Source organism: Amaranthus tricolor, chromosome 7 (genome assembly GCF_026212465.1).
Source record: "Amaranthus tricolor cultivar Red isolate AtriRed21 chromosome 7, ASM2621246v1, whole genome shotgun sequence".
Taxonomy (NCBI): domain Eukaryota; kingdom Viridiplantae; phylum Streptophyta; class Magnoliopsida; order Caryophyllales; family Amaranthaceae; genus Amaranthus; species Amaranthus tricolor.
In genome coordinates this window covers 11,755,422-11,773,780 of record NC_080053.1, presented here as the reverse complement: position 1 = coordinate 11,773,780, position 18,359 = coordinate 11,755,422, and the positions used below count along the sequence as shown (strand labels likewise).

General features: G+C 33.8%; 2 protein-coding genes across 2 annotated transcripts; one reads left to right on the top strand and one right to left on the bottom strand.

The window, feature by feature from the left end:
* Positions 1-13,075: 13,075 nt before the first annotated feature.
* On the bottom strand, positions 13,076-16,533 carry LOC130818734 (uncharacterized). Its single transcript, XM_057684921.1, has 4 exons — positions 16,164-16,533; positions 14,469-15,981; positions 14,245-14,388; positions 13,076-14,166 (listed from the first exon to the last, which is right to left on the bottom strand). Exons 2-4 carry the CDS (start codon positions 15,966-15,968, stop codon positions 13,249-13,251), a joined length of 2,562 nt encoding a protein of 853 aa, XP_057540904.1. The 5' UTR covers positions 15,969-15,981; positions 16,164-16,533; the 3' UTR covers positions 13,076-13,248.
* Positions 16,534-16,690: 157 nt separating this feature from the next.
* Positions 16,691-17,974, top strand: LOC130818735 (F-box protein SKIP24). Its single transcript, XM_057684922.1, has 4 exons — positions 16,691-17,064; positions 17,151-17,324; positions 17,416-17,578; positions 17,763-17,974. Exons 1-4 carry the CDS (start codon positions 16,817-16,819, stop codon positions 17,907-17,909), a joined length of 732 nt encoding a protein of 243 aa, XP_057540905.1. The 5' UTR covers positions 16,691-16,816; the 3' UTR covers positions 17,910-17,974.
* Positions 17,975-18,359: the final 385 nt, after the last annotated feature.

The window sequence follows — 18,359 nt, the reverse complement described above, 5'->3', positions numbered from 1 at the left end:
GAAAAAGTGTTAGTGGCGTGCTCATACACTTCTAATATGTTGTGTATACTTATAGCAAGCTCACATGCTTGATCGCTTATACCTTGTGACGTACACTCATTATATGATTGCATTATTATAGAATGAAATTTAAAAGCCTTTTTTTAACAATTCTTGAGCTTTGTTTCAAAGGGTCGAATCTTGTTTAATTCATATTATTTTCATATTTGTTTGTACCTCCTTTTTACTTGTTCTAATCTAAGCCGCTTGATAATATCCCTAATGGGATCCAATAAATCTATTAATTCCTTTGTACCCTCTGACAAGATAAGTTTATTACGTCAGCACAATAACATACTCAGTTCTAATACAAAACTACGAATTCCTAAGTGTTCAGCTCAATATACATCCTTGGAACCTCCAATCATCTCCGCTAATCCATTATTCCAGACTGATTCCGCTCTGTAGACAAGCTAAAAGTTGGAAACAACAGAAGGTCAAATTAAACTGAATGAGAAGTAACAATCCAAAACAACAAAACACAGTAATTCAAATCATAGATTTAAAAGCAACATCAGTTTTCTAGATCTATGTGCGCACAAGGAGTCCAGTTGAGAAGAGCATCCATAGCTCTAAGGCTATGTCACTCTCGGGTGAAGTTAGTCAATATCTGAATGACAATTCACTTCAAAAACAGGGAGTAGGGAACAATGTCCCTCAACTCCGTCAATGACCAGCTCGCAAGTCCGATCCATTGACCATATCATAATATCAACATAAGCATTCACAACAACATTTGTCTCAACAGTTTCCAATTCAAAAGAGCTTTAGCAAAAAGTTTATTTTCAAGAATGTAGTCTGGCCAGACCCTTTAAGGGACTGCTACTACTCACCTAAAGAACGCTTCAAGAAGCTAAATCTGGTACTCCGCGATCACTAGAAGGGCTCCTCGATAATGTCGCCTCCTGAAGCATAACAAATATAGCATCACAACAAAGCATACGATACTACAACTAGGTTCATATAGCTCATTGCATCTCATCCTAAGAATGCATCTTAGTTCCATCTTCTATTCTAATATTTCTCATTTCAGAGATTGTGCAAGTCCTAACTACAACCCTCAATATCATCAAAATAAATAACCTTGCTTTAGTCTAGCTTATATTCTTGTAAAGATTATACGTCTCCACAATTCCCTTTGTATTTCAATTCAAACACTTCCATGTTCATCTATACTCAAAACCAAGAAACTAAACAAGATTAACAAGCTATCCAAAAGAACGATTCAGCTAGTTTATCCATTCAACTAATAATTTCCACACAAACCCTAGATACTCTCAATAACAACCAATCATATATAATCAAGGGTTATATCCAACACTTACATTCACCCAACTATTCAATTAATAACAACAACAAGATTTATCCACCATTAGTAATTTCACAAGAATCTACTAATATTCAAGAACATCAAATTTCCATAATCTTTCTACATCTAACATCCTATCGATATTCTAATCTTTGTAAATTACGTACTAATTAATAATTCCAACAAATTGTTTCAATATTCCACAATCTACCATTTATACATCATAAAACCCAAATTACATTTGATTTTAGAATTCTTCCCCAAAACTCCTCAATCACAATCTCTTATAATCACATATCAATCATCACAAAACTCACTAATAATACATTTTCCATGAATTTCCAATTTAATGAATCATCTACTAACTCATACACATTTCAAGATTCAACAACATTTAGGGTTTAATACATAAATGAAAGATTATACAAGGGAAAGTATATTAATAAGAGCATGATTATTAAAGAAAAACAAGGAAAGAAATCAAGAAGGACTACCTTCTGTTTGCAGCAGCAAGAAACGGAAAAATTTAGGTTCAAAGCTTTATTTTCGGCTTGGATTTGATGTTTAATCAACAAGACAAAAACTCACTGATTCCTTCCCCAAATCGGCAGAATTCAAGGTCAAGGAAGGGAAATTTTCAGATGATTCTACACTCATTGTGGTTCGAATACAGAGGGAAATGAGCAAGAAAGATCAATTAGCCATAATTTACACAAAACAATCAAGAATGTAGAAGTATAGATAAGTTACCTTGAAAATCACGAAGGGAAGAAGAAGGACTCACTGATTTCGCACGCAGGTCCTTCGAAGATCAGAGAGAAGAAGAATGGGTCATGCCCTCGCAGCCATTGACGTTTTCTTCAAAGAAATTTAGAGAAATACGGGTTTGAAGGTTCTAAGAGGAATGTCGTGGAAGGGGAAGGTGCTCTTGGCTGGGTTTTTCTGGGTTGTCGACGTGAGAGAGGGAGAAAGGGTTTGGGTATTTTAATCAAAATAAAAGAAAAGGAAAAGAAGGAAGAAATTAAATTGAGAATGTTTCATGTCATGTATATTTAAGATCATTCTCGCACTGATAATTCTCTTTAACTTACTCGTATTAAAATATTAATTTCCCAAATGTTACATCTAGTAGGCGCCTTGAAAACATTAAGCTATGACAATGTTCATGGTTCATGGTATGATCATTATTATCTTAATTATGAAAATTCTTCGGTTCTTGACTCCCCAAAGCAAGATACCCCTTTCTTATTAAGGTCTTCCTGAGGATGATGAGGTGGTATGGAAATCACCCAAAAAAAAGCCAATTATGCCAAAAACTATTGGATTTGAAGATCCTCAAATATCAGATAGAAGGATACCCCTTAAAATGAGCATTCTGTAACACCCCGTAATTTTCAGGTCTAGAAATAAGTAAAATATAATAAAATAAGTATAACAAAATAAAATAAATAAGTGATACTAAATTATGCTACTTTATTTAGTTAATTATAAGTAATAAAGTAGGTTTAATTTTAACGGTAACGAGTTTTATCGCGTGACGTTTCTTTTCTGTTGTGACAATAACACAATAATTACTCAATTAATTAATTAATTATTAAAAAAAAATAAAATATAAGGGGATTGGAAGGGGCTGCCGGCCTTGGGAGTATGGGAGGAGTTTTGTAACTCCTCTCATAATTGTGTATTAGGCTTTTAAGATGGGTCCTTAATTTCCTCATTAATCCTCAAGCATTTGAAGCATTTCAATCATCTTTAATCACCATTTTAAACATCCCTTGAACATAAAAAAATTCAAAAAAATTTCCCCTCCTTGCTTCCTTTTTGTGTTCGGCATTCTCAAAGAAAAAAAAAATTCTTTTGGTTTGTTCAATTCAATCTTTTGTTCAAGGGGTAAGTTTAGTTGAATTGTTATTATAAATTTTATTCATAAGATTTCTAAGGTGAATATATTTTATGTATGATGATATCCTATGATTTTTAGGAGGATTGAATATACATTCTTTTATATATAATTTTCTCTACTAATCCTTTAATAAACTTCAATTTTGTTAAAAGGATTGAGTTATGTTTTTGATTTATATTCTTTAACAAAGTTTAAATTGTTAAAAAAAATTAAGTTAATATTGATATTTAAATAAATTTCTTTTATGATTCACATTTCTCTAAATAAATTACAATTTGTTAATAGGAATTTTAATGGTATGGATCAAGTAGTGTAGTAATCTATGAAGTTATAAATCCTTTAGCAAAATTGGATGTTTGCTTGAGGGATTGTGTGTTTATGTATATGTCTTGATTCAAGAAGGATGATTTTTGTTTTATAATTCTCTACAAAATTTTAATTTGTTAAGAGAATTAAGTATTTAATCTAATTATCATAATTTGTGGAGTCTTAAGTCTCTTGAAGATCTTATGGATGGGCCTATTCTTTTTATTTTTATAACTCTTATGCTTTGTGATGGGGTTTTTGTGTATGAATATATATAAATAATAATAGCAACAATAATAATGTAATGAGAGTTCCGGACAGCTGCTGCTGTCTCGGTATTGGTGACGGCTCGGAAAACGTTAGTCATTTCCGTTGTTGGTTTATGCATCCGATGTGTTTTTTTTTTAACTCGTTAAACGTTTAAAATAATTAAAAAAGTAGTAAATGGATGTTAGAAATTATGAAATTTGGTACCCAAGGTAATTGACGCGTTCCGAGCGCAATGGCGAAGTCGGATTTTTCATTTGAATTTTCTAATCTGTCCGAAATGACCCTTAAAGTTTCTGGTCAGAATTTGTAATTTGGAATCTTTGGAAATTGGATGAAAACATTTAAAATTATCAAGTCTTAGTGATATCTTAATGGTATGGAGTGGATTAAATGTGTAAACACGATCTAATATGTGATCGTTTTGTGTGTGTGTTGTTTAGGACCTCGATTTATAAGAGGGCGAAATTCCTATTGTGCATGAGCAACGTGTGTGTTTGCAGCGTTTAAGGTACACGCTTAGACCATACTGTTTATATGGTTGTGCAAGTAATGTTGTTTTATTTCTAATCAAGGCTTTGTAAATCACATAAGGATTAGACACCTCAAATAATATGAAATAATTAAGTGAAAATTGAGAATTTATGTGTTTGTCACCCAAAGGGGTGGATATTTGGTTATGTTACCCAAAGAAGGTTAACGATTGGTTTGTAATATTATAATTATTGTTCCCATGGCAGTTTTGGATCATTACGGTCACCATGGGGGTATGCATACTTTAGCCTTTGGCGACCCGAACAGGACGGGCAACGTCTTAGGTCGGTCGTTGCCTTGGGATTAGCTCTCCCAAGTGTATTCCACCAAAAATATTTGAAATTATACTTGAACGACCCGAACAGGACGGGCAACGTTACAAGTTGGAATTATCTAAAAATAAATGGTTTATACTTGAACGACCCGAACAGGACGGGCAACGTTACAAGATTGGAAATATTGAATAAAGAATATGTATTAGAGCCTTTGCATGCTAGGGTAAACACTATGCTTGTATTCAACCTGTTTGATATATGTATGAAGTCTCTTATGTGTATTGGTCATTCTTTGGAACCTGCTACGTGTTGTCATACGACATGCAGTAGGTTGATTGCAGCTGGGGGCTGGAGTGAGGACTCAGCTTAGAACCCGTAACCATCAAGTCTAAGACATACTTTGTAATAAGTTTATGAGTCGAAATAACTCAGTTTATGTAACGAAAGTTTAAGACATTTTTCTTTTTACCTCGTACAACTTTTTAGCTTGTCTAGAGGCCGGTAGGCTCTCGAGTTGTATGTAAAGACTTCCGCTGACTTGTTTTATTTTGTTTGGCGTTGTTTCCTGCGTTGACCATATACCTTTACCGTTGGAACGTTGACGATCCGAGTGGAAAATGAATTTTCTTGTGTCCGTTTGTGAACCGGAATCATGTTTTCACATGATTTTCCGGGTAACTTAAACCGGGTCGTTACATATTCACAGTTGTGAAAAATAAGCATTTATATCCCTGTCTTTAAAACTTAATTGATTAATGTTTTTTTTTTTGTTGGATTGAATTGGGCAAATGCTTAATGATAATTTGTTATGATCTAATTATGTTCAATTTTATTGGATTAAATTTTAGATCTTGTTGGGTAAATGCTTGATGATGATCTATTATGATTTGATTACGTTCAATTTTTTGGATTAAATGTTTTATACTGTTGAATAAATGCTAGATGATGATATGTTATGATATGATTATTTTCAATTTTGTTGGATTACATGTTTGATCTTATTGGGTGAATGCTTGATGATGATCAGTTATGATCTGGTTATGTTTAATTTTTTGGAATAAATGTTTGATCTTGTTGGATAAATGCGTGATGATGATCGGTAAATTCCCAATGATGATGGGGGGGTTAAAACTAATGAAATTAATACATCATTGAGTAAATGAGTCTGATACATAAACAATATCTTTGTTACATGCCATTTTTAGTTTTTGAGATTTAACAACATTGCCACTTCAATTACTACCTTTGTTCTAATTTAGTTGCAACACTACAAGATTATTTGTTTTCTCATTTTCAAATGGCAATGTCAGTAATCCTTTTAATTATGGCAAACCCTAGATATGTTTTGTTTCATTGCCACTTGTGGTTACTCAAGAAGAGGTTGAACCTTGTTACTTGTGTGCTAATTAAAACGATGTTAAACCTTTCTTCCAGAGGGAAATGACACAAGTGAATCTTGGGAATACAATGATGAATGATGTTTATTAAATTAATCTTTTAAAAACAACCTCAACGACTAAGTTCCAGAGATGTCTAAACAAGGAATGTCAAGTGATGTGATCAATGATGAATTAATGCGTATGCTTTCAAAATAGTATATGTTCCTTTCAATGCTTTACAAGATGCTTCATCTTACATGTAGCCTTTCATTGCTTTACGAAATGCTTCATCTTACATGTAGCCTTTCAATGCATTACAAAATGCTTCATCTTACATGTAGCCTATAATGTTTAACGCTTTGACAAAATAAGAAGGTTAGTTCACATGTACAAACAATCACTTCCTATAGATAACTTATCTCAATCTTTATCAGGTGGAAGAACATTGAGATTAATTACACTGTGACATAAAAATTGATGAGTCAAATCTATAAGTTTTGAAGGAACTTCAAAATGACTTGGCAATTCACCCAACCCGTCCAACCTTATCTTTCTCATGTGTGGTTGCTTGTAATGATTACCACCCCTGACTTTAAGTTCTTCAAGCATGCATAACTAATATTGAATCCATGAGTAATTCAAAAGTCTTGGATTAAAAGTATCATATTCATCAGTTACTGCCTTAATCAAAGCTGGCAAGTCTCTATGAAATTCTCTAAATTGAATTGATTGAAGAGCATTAAATAAACGTAAATCCAAATGTTCATGTCAGAACTAGAAGCCGATTGGTAAACTAGCCAAATATTGAACCCATATTGTGTTGCAGCTTCACTGAATGCATGATCATTTGTTGATATATGTGGCCTTGCATTGTCTTGTTAAATCCATATGTCCCTAACTTCATTTGCTGGCCATTTTGATCTGATTTCTGGTAACACTTCATCAATTAACTTTTGCATGATGACATCCATTGTGACTTTTGTAATTGCTTTTAATTTTGGTGCATCTACTGGCCTTTTGCCTGAACTTTTGATTGCTATTTATGTCTTTGTAAAAGGGAAGTTATCAATTTTCCATCCCACAATATGTTTCCATTAGTGTTAACAAGTAGCCTAGCAATAACAGCTATGAACATGACCTTTCCTATAAAATTCTTGTTTTGTACACCTATATGGCTCTTCCTCACCCCATGAGAAAAAGTAAAATCGTTGTGTCTCTCTGCTCATATAAAACCACTTTTTATCTATGTGCACTACATTGTACATAAAGCTGAATTTTGGTAATGTGTTAACAGTAGGCAGGATAATTTGGGACAAAATGAAGTTAAGTCGCCTAAATCTTTGTTCATGTGAAAGCTTTGGTTTGATTGACTTTATGTGTGATCTAAGGTCTCCTACGTTTAACATTCTATACACTTGTGAATGCCCCATCTTTATTTCATTAGGAATTGACCTAATGGTTGTTGTTTTTTCAATTGGGATGGCATTGAGTGTCTCCATGTTAAATATATTTATTTTCCTTTGTACCCTCCCCTTTTTTTGCTACCAACATCAGTAACGTTACCAATTGAGATTTTATTTTTCGCTTTCTCTCAAAGTCTCCAAATTTTCCACTACAAAACATTATATTGTAGTGCAGTTGCTTATATAGATCCCTTAGGCAGGATTCTATTTGGTGGTCTAGAGAGATAAGTTAATTGTTGTACAATTAACTTTTTGGTTTCAATGCTTATCTCCCTACTTTGCTATTGTGGTCGTTTATTTGGCTATTGTTGTAGTTCAATTGGCTAATGTTGTGTTTGCTCATTTAGCTGCATTTGTGAATATTCCATTGGCTGTTGTTGTGGTTGTTAAATTGGTTGCTGTTGTGGTTTTTTAATTGGCTGCTATTCTAGTTGTTCATTAGGTTGTAATTCTACTTATGGGTTTGAATGAGTTTGGCAATTTGTTATACCCAAATTTAAACTAACATCTATAATCCCATAAGTTTCACTTGTGTACTCTTCAAAAGTATCGTATGCATAATCATTCATTATAAGAAGGTTTTCAAAGTAAGAATGAGTACCTCCATGTCCGGGTCCAAAATCTCGTCACAATTTGCATCTTCTTCGCTTTAGTAAATCTTCAATACTTGAATGACATTGTGCAGTGTGTGAATTATGTGAAGAAGTTAACTATTGACAACCCAACCCCCCCCCCCCCCCCCCCCCACCCCAACATTATTTAACTATTGTTGTGGTTTTTTTTTCAGAATTGATGGCTAAAATTGGATTACATCCTAAAGCTTATGATTGAAGTTGAATTAAAAAGATAAAGAGATGAAGATGATGTGAAGAAATTAGTAAAGTGTTTGTATAGGCTAAAAAGTGTATTTTGATTTTGGTGGAAAGCTACATTTTGCCTTCCAAAAATTTTGTATATTTTGGTGGAAAATTATGTACATTAGATCACCTTTTCCCTAAATGTAATGATTTTATTTCTCCCATTAAGAAACCTAACTTTTTGTATTATTGCATGATCAAAAATTTGATTGGTTGGAGCCAATGTGAAATGGGTAAAATTGTCATTTTGATTTGAAAAAGGTTGTTTCTTAAATCTTGTGCAAAGTTGTTATGTTACAACTAAAACAGAACAGAGGTAGTATAATTAAAAATTATAAAAAGTTGATATTAATAAACTTTATATTAAAATGAATCAAATAAGATCCCACACGACCATGTTTTAACTTATAAATTAATAATAAAATACGATTTAAGAGTGATAGATAAATAGTGTCCCAAAAGTGAATGAGAAACCTAAGGTAAATAGGAGGGAGTATATGTTAAAAAAAACATCTAGGACCGATTACAATTCGATACTTTAATAACAATTTCTATGCATTTAATGTTTGCCGCCACATCATCCACTGAACAAGAGAAAATCTGATGTACGAATTCCATTCTCTAAATATTTTCATTAATTTTGATTTAATATTATGGTCATTATGTGATTCATGCATTAATTCAAACACAATAATTCTTTTTTAGATAAACCAATTTTCATCTATTTATTGTGTTGTTACACACATACAAGGTTCATTATGTAGAGTGGAGGACCATGTGTTTGTTGTTCATATAATTCTATTGTTCGGCGTTTAAGAGTGTTCCTAGGCACTGATCTAAATTTAGGTTGTAATGATTATCTATTAAAATATACATAGTTTTGGCTTTCACCACGGATAAATGAGATTTCATCACCAATTACATATTTGGCAAATTCAAAAATCATTTGGTTATGATTATAATGAAAAGACATACCTCTATCGGGCATTTACTAGGGATGCAAACGGGGCGGGTATTGGCGTTACCATCCCCATCCCCATCTGGTAAATCAATCCCCATCCCCATCCCCGCGGCGGGTTTAATTTTTTTCCCCTTCCGCCCCGATGGGTTTGTACCTAATACCATCCCCATCCCCATCCCCATCTGGGTATCCATCCCCGTCTAATACCCATTTTACCCGCCCCACCACCCGTCAAATCCCCGCTTAATACCCATCTGTGTCACATATTTATTTTCAATTATTTGAGCCTTAAAACCCATAAAACATATCCAAACTCCAAAGTCTCAAAGAAAAACACATATCCAAAGTCTCAATTCAAACAAACATATATGAAAAGCCATATTTGTCATTAAAATGATTAATGAGTAGGTTTGGATCTGAAAACATATTGCTTAATATGCTACACCATTACATTCACTCTACCAACAATATACTTTTATACACTCAAATATTCACTCTACAAGCTAGTGAATGTTGTAATTTAGTTTTGAAAAGTCCAAATTAGTTTTTTGAGATGCTTTGTAGAAACAATTACTTTTAAATAATTTGAACATTAATCTCAGTTTTCTTTTAAAGCTCTAAAATCTAAATGACATGTAACCGATTCCTTGAATTATTGCTTTTTAACTTTTAATTTAAGAAAAAGAAACTGAAAAAGACAATTAAAAAATTAAAAAAAGAAAGAAAAGGCATAGACAATCAGAATGCACCCTTCCTTCCAACCTTCCCAGTTCCCACCACCACCACATCACCTCCCTCCGTCTACCTTCACACTTAAGAAATATCTCAATCTCACCAAGAAAATGTTTAAAACATTCAGAAGTTGGCTTGATAATCCATCTCAATAATCCATCAAACATTAGATCACATCAAACATAAAAACTGAAAAGATCTAAATAATCCATCTCAATGAAGTTGGCTTGATAAAATAAACAAGAAAATCAAAAAATGGAGAAAAGACAGAGACGATGAGTCGATGACAATCAAAAACTGAAAGAAACTTACCCAATGACGGGAGTGCTCTGGAGTTTTTCAAGATGACGACAGGGACAGCAAGATTGAAGAAGATGGGAGTGTTTCAAGAAGAAGAAGAAGATGGGAGTGCAGCAGTGAAGTGAAGACTGAAGATTCAGAAGAAGCAAATGATGGGTTGAGTTGACGGCCAGCATTGGACATTCCTATTGATGGTTTCAAAGGCCCAAAGTATTTATGGTTTTGAAACTTTTTTTTTAAAAGAAATATAAACCGGGGTTTTGAAAGTTTTTTAAAAAATTTGAAAATAATTCAAGGTTTTCAGAAATTTGAAAAATAATTTAGGGTATTCCAATTCTCAAAATTTGTACATTTCGTGAGGCGGGGCGGGGCGGGTATCACCTAAAACTCATCCCCATCTCCATCCCCGCGGTGGGTATGAATTTTATACCCGTACCCGCCCCATGACCCATCAAAGGGGATGGGGCGGGTCTCCTATTAGACCCGCCCCGCCTGCATCCCTAGCATTTACATTATATAAAACCCACTAACGCTTGTTAAATGAGTCTCCTTTTCTATCATAAACTAGTATAAGACCCGTGTCTGCACGAACTTTTTAGCATAAAGACATATATAGAGCACGTGTAATTTTTATGATTTTTATTGATTTTTTTTCAAAAATTACTAATAACCATATAAGCGGATTTCAAAAGATAATGTTCAGGTTTTTGTTGATTGCAATAAGCACAAATTTCAAAAAATACTGCTAAAATAATTTAAAAAATTCTTTTTCAACCAAAATACTACTAATTAGGCGTATTATTTGCAAATATTTTTTGAAATAAGTTGACATAATAGCAGTGATAGCATCACTTATTACATGAATAAATGGACTCTAATAGAACATATTTAGTGATATTATTGTAATATTTTTCTAAATAAACAACCATTTTTAGATCTAATATCTATATAAGGATCCACATACTAAATTAACATTCAAGAATTTTATTGCATTTGACAAATAGTTATAAGACCGTCATTTGTCATTTTTAAAACATAATTATTAAATTTTATGATCATAATATGAGAAGAAAAAAGTTGACCTAGCCAAAAACAAAATTTCCTTTCATACTTCTTTTATTCCATTATGCTTGCTACATATCATTTTTATGCAATTTAATACTCAATTTTAATCATTTATATCTTAAACTATTCTTAACCAAAAATTATAAAAAGAGAAAATTCTATAAAACTACCTTTTCTATACCTGTTTTTGCAAAAAACTACCTTATGTAATTTTTTTTCCAAAAAACTACCTTATGTAATACTTATCTTTGCAAAAGAGTACCATTTGACGGATTTGAATGTTTGACCGTCAATATAGACGTTTGACTTTCACGTGGCAAGCACGTGCCCCTTTTATATCTATCCCTTCCTTCATTTCAGAAATTCCATGCCATTTTTCCCCTTCCTCCTTCGAAAAAAGCCCTAATTTTTCCCTTTCCTCTTCGAAATCCCCCAAATTACTCCCCTTATTCTTCAAAAAACCCTAAATTAATCTCGTTTTCCTTCGAAAAACCTTAAATTTTTGCTAGTAATTAGTAATGTCATCTTCTTCCTCAACCCAAAACTCGAAACCTGAAATCTGTGGCTGTGGAGTTCCCTTTGCAATGAGGGTTTCATGGACCAAGGATAATCCAGGAAGAAGGTTTAACAGTTGCGTGTTTTATGATCCTGATACAAATTGGAGGGGATGCAAGAAGTTTAAATGGGTTGATCAACCTGAAATGGCTGTTTGGCAAAGAGAAGTGACGAACAAGCTTGTGGAGGAGAAGCGACAATTGGCAACCGAAATCAAGATCTTGACATCAAGGGTTTGTTGCTTGGAACATGAAAAGGAACAAGCAATTTCAGAAATTAAAAGGATTAAGAAGAAATGGATGATTGAGAGGAAGCATGGAAATCAGTTTACAAGCTTTGCATTAGGGTTTTTCGTTTGTTTTTTGTTAGTGTTTGTTGTATTAATCAAGGCTATTATTTGAAGTTTAGGACCTATTTAAGAATAATTGTAACAGTGATTTGGGTATTGTAAATTGTTCATGATCATTGAATGAATTAATCTTTTATTTTGTCAATTTAATTTCTTTTGTAGGTTGTGTTTGCTGTTTGTTGTTTGGTGTGTTTGTTTGTTTGGTGTGTTTTTGCTGTGTATGGTTAATGTAATGTGGGTTGTTGTGGTTGCTGTGTGTTTGATGTTTTTGGTGTGTTTGGTGTTTTTGCTGTAATGTGTATGGTTAATGTTGTGATTCAGCCTTAAACAAAATCAGTTCAGCACATGATGAACATTGATCTGAAATTGATTCAAGGCTGTAATGTACTGTAATGATCAATTGATTTGAACATTGATCCTGATACACACATACAGCACATATAGCATGTTGCTTTGATTACCCTTGTTAGCTGATTCAGTAGCATCTTACTCAGTAGCTGATTCATCAAGTTGCTGTCATGGCATGTTCATCTAATCTTCTGCAAATTGATCATGATACACACATACAACACATATCTAATGTAATGATCTTAATCAGCACATATAGCATGTTGCTTTGATTACCCTTGGTAGCTGATTCAGCAAGTTGCTTTGATACACACATACAGCACATACAACATGTATGTCTCAACACAATCAGCACATTAAATGAACACTCAACACAATCACAAATCTCATTGATCTGAACATTAATCCACTATGAACAGCACAGCACAGCACACTCAACACAATCACATTGATCTCAGTGTATGTCTTACATTAATTCAGCAAAGCACAAATCTCCACAGAACATTTGATTACATGCTGTTCTTCTAAAAATAGAGTATATGTCTTACATTAATTCAGCACATTAAATTCAAAGAAACATAGTACATTATCAATTCAAATACAGCTCTATATTTGACTTTGTTGATCCACTATACATGAAGTGGATGTTGCTGTTCCGGTTTGCGTTTGTTGACTGCTGGTGCAAGGATTTCCCATTTTAGGCCTTCCACCCTTTGACTTTCCCCCAGTTGGATTTGATTTTGCTGGATTCTTGCATTTTCTTTTGTTGTGGCCTAAGTTACCGCAATTACCACATCTTCGTTGCTTGAATTCTCGAACAACATTTACAGGATTGTTACCTCCTTTACCTTCATCGTTTTCCTTTTTTCTTTTCTTCATTTTAGGCCTTCTAGGCATCTTTCGAAATGGTGGAGGAAGAGGTTTTGCTAAAGTGGTTGTCGGCCACATTTCGCGTCCTGGCATACCATAAAACTTCGGAGCATACGTCTTTGCATACGTTTCTACAAGATACGCTTGATGGACAAATTCAGTAGCATCCAATTTTCTAATACAAATACAAGCCATGGCATGTTTGCAAGGGATCCCAAGAAGATTCCAACTTCCACAGAGGCATGTCTTATTGGTCAAATTCACAACGTAACTTTTTTCATCATCGTCCACCTCAAACTCAGACACATCCACTGGGATTACTCTCAAACCATATATTTCCTTTGAATTTTTTTCAATCATTTTGGAGATTGTTGGCATTAACACACCTCTAAAGTTACCCAATCCTTCTCTTTTGGCTGCACTCCGTTGCATCACATATCTCCTAATCCACTCCATAAGAGAAATGATGGGCTTTCCCCTAGCTTCTACTAACACATTATTAAATGACTCACAACAATTATTTAACAACATCCCAGACTTACTCCTAATAGGAAAAGCATGCCTAGACCAGTGTTTAGCAGGAATAGCAGCTAGATATTCATATGCTTGAACAGAAATATTCTTTATTTGATTCATTTCTCTATCAAAATCAAACTGTAAAGGGTAAGATCAACACTAATTAGTTCAACACTAAAATCAAACTGTAAAAGTTAAATTATGAAACATCCATACCTTGTTGTAAGCTCTTGCTGCTTTCCAAAAGTGATGCTTGTACAACTCTCCAGGGAACTTAATCTTAAAGTTAGCCCATATATGCCTACAGCAGAACCTAATTTCGGCTTCAGGAATCACTGCGTTTAAAGCTTCAATCAAACCCTACATTGTGAACACATTAGCATTTAGAATGTTAATTAGAATTCAAACAAATTATAGAAATCAAACAACTAAGTTCATACCTTTTGCCTATCGCTCATGAAGGTAAAATCTTCACATCCTGCTTGCACCCAACTACTTGATGAACTAACCGACTTTAGGTCTTCTACAAGGAGATTTAGAAACCAAGTCCAAGTTTCTACGTTTTCTGTTTCGACGACAGCCCATGCAACAGGGAAGATGTTATTGTTCCCATCTTTACCTACAGCGGTAAGCAAAATCCCAGGAAATTGTCCCTTCAAATGCGCCCCATCAACACATATAATAGGCCTACAGCCAGCAACAAAACCCTCCTTACATGCTGGCAAACATATATACATCCTTTGAAACAAGGGTGGAGGTGTCTCTATTCCGATGCATTTGACGATTGCAGTGCTTCCAGGGTTATACCTCCTTATTGCTTCCGCATAATCCCACACCCTGCTATACTCTTCACTAGCATCACCGACTAACATTTTCTTTGCAATTCTTTTAGCCATGTAGCATTTAGAATATTTCACTTCACAACCTAACTCCCTGTTTACCCGTTTCTTAAATGCCTTTAATTCCCAATTTGGATTTTCCCTCCAATCTTGTATGTATTTCTCAGCTAAATACAAAGCAGTGACTTTGTTATTTTGGTGTTGGTGAGCACAAGTGTGCTCGGGAAAATAACTCCTTATTTGAAGTGTCTCCTCATCTTTCAACTTCACAGCATGAACCTTAAAAAAACACTTCTTATCGTTCCCACAAACACAGTTCACAATTCTACCTTTCGATTTAACGCAATCGCATCTATTGTAGCAATAAACAGTTATCCTAGATCTACCATTATGCAGGTAACAATAATTGTAACCACATTCAATAGCATGGTACCTTAACGCTTTTCTAAAGACATATGTAGAAGGGAACTTAAGGCCTAAAGACAAAACGATCTTACCCTTAAAATCAACCTCAGGATTGAATGTAGGATAGCTTGCTATACCTTCCTCATCAACATTCAATGCACCCAAATCAACATCTTCAAGCTCCAATTCATCATCATTAACGTATATGTCTCTATTGTTTTCCTCATCAACCTCCTTATCTACTAACAATCTAATTTCATCATCACCTATAAACACATCATCAAGACCATAAACTACATTTTCTGCAAACAAATCTGAATCATGCTCATATTCATCCTCATCACCGCAATTGTAGTCATCATCACTGCTAACCTCAGATTCAGAAAGTTCTTGTTGTAGGGTTAAACCTCTCTCAAATGGTGTAAGGTTTAGGGTTGAAATAGCATCTGAGTTATTTGTTTCAGATCTAGGGTTAGCACTAATACATTCTTTATAACCCGTACATGTGTTTGGTGGTCCCATTTCCCCAACATCAACAACTATATTTGCTCTTTCCAGGTCATCCACAACCTCATGTGCCACATCATTTCTTTCAAGCTCCGCCTCATCCTTCCTAACATTGACCAACTCATTTGCCAACTCAGAATGCTGCATTTTCGAAGTACTTGCTTTTTTCCAGATTTTCAATTTCTTCATTTTACAGATTTATCTAATTTAAGGAACCATTATACATTATTCTCAAGCAACAACAATCAATTAACAAATGACAACATAAAAACAAGAAATTAATAACAAAAATTAAAGCAGCATTTGAAATGAAGGCTCGACATTACAAACAACAGAAAATTTAAAAAAAGAAGAAAAAATCCGTAATTCAGTGGTGAAACATACCTCTAAATGTTAGACGCTTCAGCTGGAAGATGTCTCAACGAACAAGAGAGCGAATTGAAGAGCTTTGAACAGCTATTTCGAAGAGGATAACCCGCTTTCTTCGAAGAAGAAGAGAAAAGCTTATGGAATTCGAAAATGGATTCTGAAATGATGAGCACAGCAATGAAGAAGGAAGCACAAATTAATTGGTCACGTGCTTCACACGTGATAGTCAACGTCAGTTTTGACGGTCAACACTAACCAATCCGTTAATAGGTACTCTTTTGCAAACAATATTATTACATAAGGTAGTTTTTTGAAAAAAAAAATAGAAAAGGTAGTTTTATGCAAAAGCAGGTATAGAATAGGTAGTTTTATAGAATTTTTCCTTATAAAAATTTAATATAATGAAAGTATGCGATTAGACGATTCAAAAAAGTTCTCACTTAACTATATTTTTTCTTACACATTAACCACAATACATAAAATAAATTTAAAAGATAAATAATACCATTATATGTAATGTAGCGATTATTTCAAAACGGATGAAGTAGTTGATGAGAATTATGGAGTTAACGAACCGAACAATAGCGGGTTGACATTTTGACTGGGAGAGGGAGAAAAGGGATGCAAAATAAAGTGAGCATTCCATTGTCAAGAAAAGACGGGAAAGCATGTCGGAGCTTCCAGATGAACTATGGAGGAGAATTCTTGAATTGGGAGTCCAAACTTCCGCCATTAACACTCAATCTTTTAGCTTCAAAGACCTTTGTTGCATCTCCGTCTCTTGTAAACGCCTTTATCGTTTATCGAAGGAAGATTCACTTTGGTCCTCTTTACTCTCCGCCGACTTCCCTTCGATTATCTCCAATACTTCCTCTTCTTCTTCATCTTCTTCATCTAAAGAATTCTACAAATCATGGTGTTTTTTCTTTCCCTCTTGAATTCTCAAACTGAATTCTCAACGTTAGGGTTTCGTATTCATTTGATTGAATTATGAATATATAGGTATGAGAAAGATAAGGCTAGAAGAATTGCGGCACATAGACGAGCTGTTCTCAGAATCGAGAGTCGGATTGCTGAACATTCTAGAAACATTAAGGATTTACAGGTGCGTTTGGATAAAGAAACTCAGAAAATGAAATTAGCTGCTTCGGAATTGTCGCATTTACAAAAAGTCAGGTAATGATAAAATTAGTATAGGAGATTTCTTCCGTTCAATTGGATCATTTGCAATTGATGGGTAGTTCTAATGGATTCCGGCGTCTATTAGGCAAGCTTCAGTAGCTTTGAATGTGTGGCAGCCAGAAATAATCCGAGGGAGACAAAAACAAATGGTGGAGCAATGTGCTGTTCCTGTTGATTCACGTATCAATGCGCTTCAGATGGAACTCAAGCTCTGTAAACAGCATCTTATAGTCTTCCAGAACACTTATGTAAGGGTTCGTCTTTTAGGATATTTTCATTTATATGGACAACAATAGAACAACTAGAAGTAATCTATTGGTTCATGTAGCCGATCCGAATCTTTTAGGATTAGGTTTGAGTTGACATTGTTGTTGTATGAAAATAGTTAAGCTTTCCTAATCAATTATTTATTGGATTTCTGCGTGTTATCAGAGAGATGAAAAGAAAAGGCTTGAGGAAGCAAAGGAAGTGTTAATGTCAATGAACTATCATCCTTTGCAAGAACTTGCAGTAATTGAGAGAAAAGTTGGTGATTCTAATGCTAAGAGAAAGAAGTTGAAATCTAACATTACTGGTTAGACTTCCATTATCGCTTAACTTTTCTGATTCATTCATGTAGCAATCAACCTGGATATATATATATATATATATATATATATATATATATATATATATATATATATATATATATATATATATATATATATATATATATATATATATATATATATATATATATATATATATATATATATATAGGTAGTAGTTTTTGACGGGATTTCATTAATATTTAGGTAGTAGTCTGAATTATATCTTTATGATTGTACTTTTTCTGGCAGATTTGTATGCCCTTATATCCAATGTTGATTAGATACTGTGTTTTAATTTTAAGGAAAGATTAAAAATTTACATTATTATGAATGAAGGGTCTCATCTAAAAAAATTATAAAAGATATAATAGGGCCCCTAAAATCTTTGCTTTGTTCAGGGGTGGAAAATAAGAGCATTAATGATATTTAATCAATGGGA

What these genes read in the sequence shown, in the direction of transcription:
- LOC130818734 (XM_057684921.1), bottom strand. Translation starts at nt 15,968, where the DNA reads ATGAAGAAATTGAAAATCTGGAAAAAAGCAAGTACTTCGAAAATGCAG. An exon ending in TCATGAGCGATAGGCAAAAG is followed by an intron (nt 14,389 to 14,468) that starts GTATGAACTTAG and finishes TTCACAATGTAG; the next exon opens with GGTTTGATTGAAGCTTTAAA. An exon ending in CAGCAAGAGCTTACAACAAG is followed by an intron (nt 14,167 to 14,244) that starts GTATGGATGTTT and finishes TACCCTTTACAG; the next exon opens with TTTGATTTTGATAGAGAAAT.
- LOC130818735 (XM_057684922.1), top strand. Translation starts at nt 16,817, where the DNA reads ATGTCGGAGCTTCCAGATGAACTATGGAGGAGAATTCTTGAATTGGGA. An exon ending in AAAGAATTCTACAAATCATG is followed by an intron (nt 17,065 to 17,150) that starts GTGTTTTTTCTT and finishes ATGAATATATAG; the next exon opens with GTATGAGAAAGATAAGGCTA. An exon ending in TCGCATTTACAAAAAGTCAG is followed by an intron (nt 17,325 to 17,415) that starts GTAATGATAAAA and finishes GGCGTCTATTAG; the next exon opens with GCAAGCTTCAGTAGCTTTGA.